Source organism: Quercus suber, unplaced genomic scaffold (assembly GCF_002906115.3).
Source record: "Quercus suber isolate HL8 unplaced genomic scaffold, Cork oak 2.0 scaffold_840, whole genome shotgun sequence".
Lineage (NCBI taxonomy): Eukaryota > Viridiplantae > Streptophyta > Magnoliopsida > Fagales > Fagaceae > Quercus > Quercus suber.
This window is the reverse complement of record NW_027070270.1, coordinates 7,018-18,797: the sequence shown is the minus strand read 5'-3', so window position 1 is coordinate 18,797 and position 11,780 is coordinate 7,018. Positions and strand designations below refer to the sequence as shown.

The following is an 11,780-nucleotide window of genomic DNA, read 5'->3' as shown; positions in this document are numbered from 1 at the left end:
TATCATTCTACTGGCCCAAGTACGAGTTGACACATTTTTTCTCGAGTTTATAAGTTTGATCCTTTTATTATAAAAATCATCTATTTGCGCATATTTTTTAAATTCTATGTTCAAGCAAGTTAATAAGTCCAAGTCCAATTTTAATAGGTTTACTTATTGCCCATTTTTTATTTTTTTTTGGTTGTAAAGCTAACCAACGGAATTGAAAAACCTTGTCTAAATATTGAGGAGGCAACAAGACCACTCTAAATGTCCTTTTTGCCAAGCAAAAACTAAATCAATTAAGCTAGTACAAAAATAATGTATGTAAACAGGGACTGGACAATGGATACACCTAATATATCAGAAAGTCATTACCCATGGATAAAGATAAAGACCATTTGGAGATCAAAAAATAAAAGACTTTAATAATGGATTTGAAATTGTAATCTCCTATTGCTTTATCTTTCATAGCATGCAACCCATAATGAAGCCAAGCAATGCCTAAAGACTCCTGTCCCTCCCAAACCTGAAATTTCCACTTCAAAATAATTCCAAGGAGGACGAAGTTGTTATATTCGATGTGGATAATACCTTTACAATAACGCCTTCAATTTCATCCCTTGTCGCTTTGGGGTGGCTTATTCATTGAGAAATCTGAAGTAAAGATAGAAAAATTTTATTTTAAGATTGATAACTATTTTTTTTTTTGGGCCCAAATCCTACAAAATTGAAGGCTAAGTCATTTGTAACAAAAATTAGTCCAAATTTTATAAAATCGATTAGTTTTATTTAAGAAATTGAATTTAATTGGATCAATCAGGCCCAAATTTTTTTTAAAATAAGTTTTATTCCACAATTTCCCTTAGTGGTAGGTGGCAATAGCAATAGCCGGAATACCCCATATTTGTCTTCCACTCAATGAAAGACCCAAAGCTCACCACCAGAGGCCCAAAGTACTAAAAGAGGACCTCGGCCGCCGCGCGAAAAATATATTTTGGTGGCTACCATACAAAGTGTATTGCCCAAATAGCTTTACTCTTTTGAACAATTTTTGGGCTTCGGTTTGATTTGGAAAGAGAATGAATTTATGGAATCTTTGAAGAAAGCGTCGAGTCTCCAAAAAGAGAATACACTTGTGAAAGAAAGATATTCATATGCCTACAAATTAAAAAGCATACTCATGATGTCCTCTATCTATCAAGTAACTCTTCTGAAGATATCTCATAGACCCCTGCAAAATTCAATCAAGCATATCAGCGCTCGTGAGCAAAAATAAATAAAGAATTTCAAAGATTTAAATGTCAACATGAGAAAGCAAACAACAGATGAAAGTAGCTCAAGAAAGAGAAGATAACAAAGAGAACATGAAAAATGACAAAAATATATATGCAAATGATAGTCCCACCATAATGCTTTAACAAGATAGCACCCCTCTTGGCAGGAAATTCCTATCCAAATTCCCAGTGTGTGTTTAAACAAAGCAACCAAACTCTAGAACCATTATCTACCTCTCCAAGTTGGCATACAAGTAAGAAAAAACTGACATGTTTTTTGCCATTAATCCATGATACTATTACTTTTACCCCCACTCGAGGAAGATTAAGAGGAGAGTCCAATGAGCACCAATCCCAAGTATCAAATCCCTAGAGGAAGCAAAACCTTTCCAATATCTAAACTACCAAGATAAAAAAAATGCCTTTGCATTTAAAGAAAATCAAATCCGAAGGAGAGGCAAAAAGTAGAACTATTTCCCAAATTGATGTGATAAAACCATCTTCAACTTTACACCTAATATGCAACTAATGATCCACCTAAGACCCATCAAACAACAAATTCACTTAGTGGTTACTTCATGTAGTACCCTTGATTTCCAGTTACAGCCAAGCATCAGCAAGCTTTATACATTATCAATCCAAGATGATGAATTCCTACGCTAAGCTTCAGGTTACACTAGCTACAAATTTATTTCTTGCAGTTTCAACTAATTTCATCCACATCTCTGCTCTATTGGTGATTACCAATTAGTAATGCGGCTTAACAGCAGCCTCACAAGCGCTTCCCTCATCTATGCAGCATTCTTTAAATTGTTCTGAGTGTCAGCATTATCAGATTTCTGTAACCTATCTCAGCTCCTTTCTTCAAAGCTTCTTTGAGTGCTATGATTCTTGAAGCTTGCTACCAAATACTCTGCTATAGCATCCTACAAATAATTTGTTTCCCAATTAGTCTTACAGAAAATCTTTTCCCCCTTACTTTGCCTGTTTCTTCCTTTTGCCCTCCACCTACAATAGGATTTCTCATTTGGGTTTAGAGTAATCTTCCACACTTGCACTTGACCAATCTCCATTTGTAGTCTTGAATTTGTTTGAGCATGCTTATAGCAATATAACTCTAGAAAGATTGGAAGAAAGCTGCTGGGGTCCCATTTGGTCCCATCTGCATTTTGGGCCCATATAATCTCTGTTTTCCTTAGTAAATCCTCCAAATCCTCACTGAATTTCCTTTCTAACAACACGTTATCCACCGAGCTAATATTGGATTGAATGAATTTGAGTTTTTTCTTTTCAGCTTCTACTTCAAACTCAGAGACTCCAAACACTTCTTTGTTCCTTAGTACCAATTTCCGCCTGACTGCATGTATCTTATTTACTGGTATAAAGGCATTTGAGCAACTCACACTTTACTCCCAAGCTTTCCTAATCAGTTCCTCACATTCAGAGTGGGACAGCCATTATTGTTTTCGTTCCCTAAAGGGAGGTCTTCTATCTTGTTTACTAGTTATCAAGCTGTCAAAGGTCTGAATAGCAGTAATGAAGAGCAGAGCTCTGCTACTCAAGCACAGCAAGCCATCAAAGTGATGAAGAAGAAGAAAGATACTAGCAGAGATGCAAAGCAGAGCAAGAAAGTCATTTCGGTTAAAAACAACAAGTAGTTTAGATGGGTAAATGTAAAGCTACAAGTAGTTTTAGCAGTGTATTTAAATGACAATGAGAAGTACGTGTAAGATTTTGTTATGCACACGTGTTAGTGCAGTTATAATAGGATTTCTTTTTCTGTTTTTCAGTTAGTTGGTTAGACTCTAGATTCTTCTTTTTCCCAGCTATAAATAGCTAGATGTAATTAGTTTCTAATTAATGAAATCATTCTCTCAATCATTCAGATTTCATTTGGTAACAGAGCAGAAAATTGCTTTCGCTTAGAGCTCTCCATTTTCCCTCTTTCTTGTTCTTCAATCCCTAGATTTTTCAATTCCAAAGCTTTTGAAGCTTCTTTAATGGCTTCCACTGATTCCTCTGTTTTTGCTTCCTTAAGCACCATTGATGTATCCCATCCTTTCTTTCTTCACCATGCTGAAAATCCAAGCACAGTTTTGATTTCACAGCCTTTGATTGGAAGTGAAAATTACTGAGCCTGGGCAAGATCAATGGAGAGAGCACTCAGTGTTAAGAACAAGCTTTGTTTTATTGATGGAACAACGATTCTTACTCCTTCCATGGCAAATGAGCCTCTGGTTGCTCAAGCATGGACTCGCTGCAACAATATTGTTGTCAATTGGATCCTCAATTGTGTAGTACCAAGAATTGCTACAAGTGTGACATATTGCAACACTGCTCTAGATGTTTGGAATAACCTTTGAGAGAGATTCTCTCAAGGCAATGGACCTAGGGTTTTTCAATTGCAGAAAGGTCTTGCTAGCATTTCACAAGGTGATACCATTGTCAGTGATTATTTCACTTAGCTGACAATTCTTTGGGATGAGATCCAGAATTTTAGTCCCTTTCCTTGTTGCTCACGTGGTAAATGCACACGCAATGTCAATGGAAAGATTGCAAGTCTTCAACACAAGGATTCAGTCATGCAATTGCTGATAAGACTTAATGAATCTTTTGCCCAAGTCCAAGGGTAGATTCTACTGATAGATCCTTTGCCTTCACTCAATAAGGTTTACTCCTTGTTGATTCAAGAGAAGAAACAAAGGAGGCATTGGAAACTCCAATGGACCTTTTATTGAGTTTACAGCTCTTGCTACAAAGGCCAATTTTTTGGACCTTGATCTTTCTCAAATGGTGGTTACAAGAATCAGAAGAAGGCCAAAGAGAGACATGTTTGCAGTCACTATGGTGTGATTGGACACATTGTGGACAAATGCTACAAGATTCATGGCTATCCACCAGGGTATAAGTTCAAATCAAAGAATACTTTGGCTAATGAAGTGTCAAACATTGATCTTGGACTTGATTCTTGTGCACAATCCCAAGCTCAATTTGGATCTCAACCTTAATTTCCTCAGTTTCCTTTTGGGAATCAATCTTAAGTTCCTGTGCAGAATCAATTCCAATTCCCATTCACACCAAAGTAGTGCCAAAAGTTACTTGCAATGATTGGTGGATAGGAAGCACCTTCAACCTCTCTAAGAATGGCTAACAATGTTTCCCTTCCTCCATAACAGACCACCCCTTTGGCAAGTATCTTCTCTCAACCTAATTTTGGTATTAAAGATTTGATTTTTGCTGCCAAAATTGTGAATAAGATTTCTTGGCTCAATACTGTTTTATCTAGGACCTTACTTGTTGGAGGATGGACGATTGGAGTGGGTGAAGTGAGCAATGGACTCTACTTGCTGTAGCATCCTTCTTATGCATTAGCAAGGCTGCCCCCTTCTCTCCATGAATGTCTTACTCTGTCTAAACATACCAATGATTTCTCAGCTATAGCTTTTACTCTAGATATGTCTTCTATTTGGCATTAAGAATGTTTTACATTCTTTCTCTGGTGTATGCACTAATGTTTGTATTGTTTGTCCTTTGGAAAAACAGAAACGTTTATCTTTTCATTTCAATAATGACATGTGTTCTTCTGCATTTGATTTGATTCGTGTGGATGTATGGGGACCATATTCTATTCCTTCTCATGATGGTTATAAATATTTTTTTTACTATAGTGGATGATACAACCATATTAGTTTGGGCTTTCTTGATGAAGTCTAAATCTGAAGTTAGACCTCTCATTATCTCCTTTCATAAAATGATTCTTTCTTAGTTTGGTGTTAGTTTAAAGGCACTACATTCTAATGATGCATTTGAGTTTTTTATTGTTGACTTCTTTAGTGCTAATGGCATAATTCATCAAAAGAGTTGTGCTTACACTCCACAGCAGAATTTTGTTGTTGAGAGAAAGCATCAATATATCTTAGCTATGGCCAGAGCTCTACAGATTCAATCCCACATTCCTATTGCCTATTAGGGTGAGTGCATACTCACTGCAATTCACCTAATCAATAGGCTACCATCTCCTTACTCATTAATTTGACTCCCTTTGAAAAACTTTTCAACAAACCTCTTACCTATAATCATCTCAGGGTATCTGGTTGTCTTTGCTATACATCCACTATAGCTCCTAACAGGCCAAAATTTGATCCTAGAGCTTCTCATTGTGTGCTTCTAGGTTATCCTTTTAATACAAAGGGTTATAAGGTCCTTAATCTCAAAACTAGAGCTATTTCTATCTCAAGAGATGTCATTTTTTATGAACAAAGTTTTCCTTTCTCTCCCACTTTTTCAAAATTTGTTTCTCTGCCTCCTTCAATTCCTTTGCCTTCTAGCACTTTTGATTTTCATGATTACTTCATTCCCATAACCACTAGTCTTGTTGTTGTTCCTACTTCTGCAGAGTCCAATGTTGATATATCCAATTCGGCAGAAACTATTGTTTCTGTTGATGTCCCTATTCCTACAAAACCTCCTGCAGAAGCCATCCTTTAATCTGCCCTTGCACCTAATGCACCCTTACCTGCACCTGTTCTTGCTCCCATCCTCGACCAAGTTAATCCTCTTAGGAGGTATTCTAAACCCTCCCACAAGCCTTCTTACCTTACTTCTTACCATTGCAACCAAGTCCATATGCCTTCACCTGCTACATCATCCACCTCAGGTACTCCCTATCCTTTGTCTTCGTTCCTATCTTATGATAAATTGTCTCCTAGTCATAAGCACTTTTGCAATATGATCTCTACTGCTGTTGAACCTAAGTCATATGGCCAAGTTGTTCTAGATCCTAGGTGGAAGGATGCCATGGTTGCTGAGATTGTTGCCTTGGAAGCCAATCACACTTGGACTTTGACTCTTCTGCCTTCTCACAAGAAGCTCATTGGGTGCAAATGGGTATATAAAATCAAGCATAGGTCTAATGGTTTAGTGGAGAGGTATAAAACAAGGTTGGTTGCCAAAGGTTTCACACAAAAGGAAGGTCTGGACTATATAGAAAATTTTTCTCCAGTTGCCAAAATGGTGTTAATTAAGTGTGTGTTTGCAAGTTAAATAAGTCCCTTTATGGTTTAAAACAAGCTTCTAGGTAGTGGTTTTCTAAATTTTCCATTGCCTTGATTTTTCAATTGGGTTTTTAGCAGTCTAAATCTGATTATTCACTATTTACTAAGAAGACCAAAGGTGCTTTCATCGCCTTGTTAGTTTATGTAGATGATATTCTCATAGCAAGTGACAACAAGGCAACTATGGATGAGTTGCAAGTGATGCTGGGCTAGAAGTTTAAATTGAAAGACCTTGGTGAGTTGAAATATTTCTTGGGGTTGGAAATGGCCAAATCAGCTCAAGGCATTAATCTTTGCCAAATGAAGTACATATTAGAGTTGTTAAGTGACACTGGTATGCTTGGTAGTAAGCCTGTGAGGACACCTATGGAGCAAAATCTAATACTTAGCAAGTATGAAGGGTCTAAGTTAGATGATCCCAGCTTATATAGAAGGTTAATTGGGAAGTTGTTGCACCTTACTATCACCAAACCAGATATCACCTATGCGGTGCATAGGTTGAGTCAATTCATGTCTCAACCAAGAAAGCCTCACCTTCTTGCAGCAAATAGGATTCTGCAGTACGTGAAAGCTATACCAGGTTAAGGAATTTTGTACTCAACCACTTCAAAATTGCATATCAAAGCCTTTGCAGATGCAAATTAGGCTTCATGCCCTGATACTAGAAGATCAGTGATAGGATTTTGTGTTTTCTTGGAGATTCTCTAATTTTAAGGAAATCCAAGAAACAACAAACTGTTTCTAGATCATCAACTAAAGCAGAATATAGGTCCATGGTAGTGGCATTGTGTGAGGTGATTTGGTTACTCTATCTTCTTCGTGATTTTCAAGTAGAACATCCTAGTGTAGCTCTACTATTCTCTGATAGTCAAGCAGCCTTGCACATAAGAGCCAATCATGTGCCTCATGAGAGGACTAAGCATATTGAAATTGATTGTCACATTGTCAGAGATAAGGTGATGGAAGGTGTTATAAAGCCTTTTTATGTTAGAACTAAGTCATAGTTACCAGATTTACTTTCCAAAGCATGTAATGCTTAGCAGTTCAGTTTTCTTTTGTCCAAGATGAACCTTATTAACATACACAATAAGCTTCATATTGAGGGGGAGTATCAAGTTGTCAAAGGTCTAATTAGCAGTAATGAAGAGCAGAGCTCTACTACTCAATCATAGCAAACCATCAAAGTGAAGAAGAAGAATAAAGATACTAGTAGAGATGCAAAGTAGAGCAAGAAAGTCATTTCAGTTAAAAACGACAAGTAGTTTAGATGTGTAAATGTAAATCTACAAGTAGTTTTGGCAGTGTATTTAAATGATAATGAGAAGCACGTGTAAGATTTTTTTATTCACACGTGTTAATGCGGTCAGAGTAAAATTTCTTTTTCTGTTTTTCAGTTAGTTGGTTAGATCTAGATTCTTCTTTTTCCCAACTATAAATAGCAAGATGTAATTTGTTTCTAATTAATGAAATCATTCTCTTAATCATTCAGATTTCATACTAGTCAAGGTAGAATTTGAGCATATACATTATAAAACGCACAAAATCCGACAAACAGACTGTCAAGGGTTCAAATTCCCCTCCCTATTGTTGTAACTATCAAAAAAATCCCACAAACACACCCAAAAAAAGAGAAAAGAAAATGTAGCACTCGGTAACAGATTACTATGAGTACTCCATGTTTATCTTTCAATCTTTACGCATAAGCATTGACCATATGTAATCACAGTAGAATGAAACACCATAGATTATTAGTTTTGCACAATAAAGATTGGTTCTTGGCTTTACCAAAAATCAAATTTAAACTATTTAGTAACAACCAACTAAATAGTAATCATGGATTTCATTAGCTTAATTGGTAAAATCTCTTTTTATCTAATGAAATGCATTGACATTAAAAATCAATTTCTCTCTTGTCTTTGAATAAATGACATGGGTTAAAATACCATTTTCATTAAAAAAAGAAATTTAAAAAAAAAACTTATTTGTATTTTGTTCCAACAATAAAGAGAAATCATTATGAAATGGACACCACAACGTTAAATCACATTAAAACCATTTAAAAAAGAAAAGGGCACCATAAATTAAAGAATTTGGAGGTAGATAAATAGTAATTACCTGACTTTTTTGACAAGAATGACTTTCTAGCGAGGTCCTAGGATTTAATCTTACGCTTGAGGTTCTTTTGGGCCAAAATGAGCTTCTCGGAGTTCTTAATGTGGTGGGTCTGTTGCTTCCTTGTTAGCTGTTTGGTACCACTTGACTGCATTTTCTGCTGTATCCACGTTAGTGCTTGTTCTAGGTTCCCATCTCGGATCTTCATTTTGATCCCCCTCCATTGTTGGAGCTGTCGTGGAAGATAACGATGTCCGAAACACATGGAGTTGATGGTCTAATTCGGCTGTCTGAATATGCTTGATATGTGTCTCGCCATTAAGTTTGAGTTCATTTTCTATGTTTTCTATGATTTTTGGTTCTTGTAGTGCTTTGTTTTGAAGAAATGAATGGGTTTTGTGGGAATTGCAGTAGGAGAACAGTGTAATAGCATAAAAGGATTAGACCTGAGAATAAGTGCGAATAATGCGGCAGTAAAAGCGACTACTGTCCACGGGCCGCTAAAATGGTAGTGAATGACTTCATTTATATAGGTCATCCTCTTCTTCTCATGGTACTTCTGGATTTTAGACCTGACGCCTCTATATATTTCAGGGTTGGGAACCAAGTCAGTGCCTATCTCATTGAAGACTAGAGCCACTTCTTCATTGCTTCCACGTAAGTTGCGGCGTATGCCCTCTTTCCTGAGGTCTATAACATCTTTGGCTTCGTCTATGAGAGAATCGATAAAGGATATGTAAGAGGTGACTCCGTAGTCATTTTTAAAATCTGGGCACATCTCGTAAGCTATCAAGTTTAAGAACTTGGGTCTGGTTGAGTCATCCACAATTATTGGAGGCAAACTAAGGGTTCCGCCATAGAATTTCCAATATTTCTGGGTGAAGGTTATGTTTCGCAAGCAGCCGTCGTTGCTGGACTTCAAATGAATTCCTACTGCTTTAAGCTCCTGTACGTTGCGAAATAAATGCCAATCTTCCTGGTCAGAGTTATTTTCAGGACTCACGGAAGTGCAGCCTAGAAGTCTGTTCCGCAGTAGATCCAGGAGATGAACTGGTTCTTTATTGGGTTGCTCTTCCTGTGTTTTTCCTGTCATACTTTGCATATTGATGAATCTTTGGACCGACTCCCTCAATTTTTCACCCTCATTACTGTTTTTAATTAAATCGTCGAGAACTCAATAAGGAAGTTGATTCTCCAACAAGAATAAATCCTGTTGCACAAAGGCCATTTGACCGTTTTTAATTTGGAACCTTTTGACATTTTTCTCAACAACAGTTTATGAATTTCAGTGTTGCACAACCATCCACAAGCAACATCCATGAAAGGTCTTCATCATTATAATTGTGAATCACCCTCTCATCGAAACACTTCCTTAGTTGCTTGATGTTGCTCTTAATCACCATATACAATTCTTTATCAGTCTTGCCACTTTCTTCAATGAAGTTTTCTGCCAATGTAAGCTTGTATTCCTCTGCTAATCGATACTTTGGCTTACCATGATGGATATGACCAATTGATACCACCCTTGGCTCACAGTACTTTTCGAAATGTTTGTGATCTCGCAACAATTGTACCTAATGGTTCCCGCGGTTTAGAAATTAACGAAGTATTAATTGACAATAATATAGTAAATTACAGTAAATAACACTCCTATTATACAAGTAACATGTTGTTCTACAAGAGCCTTATTCAATAATAATAAAAAATAAAAAATAAAAAAACTACATGAGTCTACACTATACCAAACAACAAAAGTTTCAATAAAGAAATATATATATATATATATATATATATATATATATATTTTCCCCCCACAATATATATATATATAAGAATTGCCCACTCTTTATGTCTTTCTTCTTTTATTTCTTTTACATTTTATATATGTCAAGATGGCTCCATATACTTCCCAAACAAGGCAACAACTTTAAGTTAAGAATTTTTCTATATTTGAATCTTAACTTTTAATATTATATATCACTACAACAAAATGTATTTTTAGCGACGAAAATTAGTGAGGAAATATTTTTTGTCGCTAAAAATACAGCTTTAGTGACGAAATATGAATTTCGTCACTAAAAGTGAAAACAATTATTACATTTAGCGACGAAAAATAAATTTCGTCGCTATTGTGAACTAAAAAATAGGCGCCAGTGGAGGGAAATTTTGGCGCAATTTTAATTAAGCTATAGTGACGAAATATTTCGTCACTAAAAGTTGAAATTTTTAGTGACGAAATATTTCGTCACTGTAGGTATTGCTGTGATAGTATTAGTGACGAAAATCATTTCGTCGCTATAAGGAAGAATTAGTGACGAAAACTATTCGTCACTAAAAATAACAATGGTTTTGCACTTAAATGTTTTTAGTGACGAAATCATAATTCGTCACTAAAAGTATGCTACAGTGACGAAAGTTGAATTTCGTCGCTAAAAATCTGAACAAAATATGGTCTCTTTAGTGACGAAAATAAAATTTGTCGCTAAAAGTGTAAAAATTCTGGGTTCTCTTGTGACGAAACAAAAATTCGTCGCTAAAAGTGGGCAATAGCGACGAAACATTTCGTCGCTAAAGACCACTTTTAGTGATGAAACTGATATTTCGTCGCTATTTCCCACTTCTAGTGACGAATTTCAGTTTCGTCACTAAAAGTGATCTTTAGCGACGAAAAGTTTTCGTCACTAAAAATCACTATAAATACTCCAACCCAAAAATTAGCCTCACCCACTCAGCAGAACAAAAAACACTCACCCACTCAAAAAAAACACTGAGAAACCCAAACCAAAAAAAAAAAAAGAAACCCAGCCGATGAAGATGAAGACGAACCGTCGCCGATGAAGATGAACCGTCGCCGATAAAGCAGCCTACCGTTGCCGATAAGCAGCCCACCGTCGCCGATAAGCAGCCCACCGTCGCTAAAAATCTTCATCGGCGACGCTTTATACACCGTCGAGAAAGATGAACCGTCGCCGATGAGCAGCTACCGTCGCCGATAAGCCACTCCAATCACCGGCGACGCTTCGTCTTCTTCGAACCGCGACGCTTCGTCTTCTTCGAACCGCGACGCTTCGCCTTCCTCGAACTGCGACGCTTCGTCTTCCTCGAATCGGCGACGCTTCGCCATCCTTCGCATCGGCGACGCTTTGAAGTGTCATTTCAGCTCCCATCGTCGCCGATTCTCGACGATTCCTATTCGTTGCCAATCTCGATCCATTCGTCGCTGATTCTCGACGATTTTGAAGTGTTATTTCAGCCCATTCGTCGCCGATTCGGACCATTCCCGACGATCTTGAATCAGTAAGGTTTTATTTATTTATTTTTATTTTTTGTTTTTTTTTTCTTTGATTCCCTTTGGCTC

General features: G+C 36.8%; 1 protein-coding gene across 1 annotated transcript; it reads right to left on the bottom strand.

Moving 5' to 3' along the window:
- Positions 1-8,768: 8,768 nt before the first annotated feature.
- Positions 8,769-11,546, bottom strand: LOC111998060 (uncharacterized). Its single transcript, XM_065767721.1, is given in 3 exon segments — positions 8,769-9,699; positions 9,701-9,996; positions 11,433-11,546. Coding segments are annotated over 3 exon segments (1,341 nt in total).
- Between the last annotated feature and the right edge of the window lie 234 nt (positions 11,547-11,780).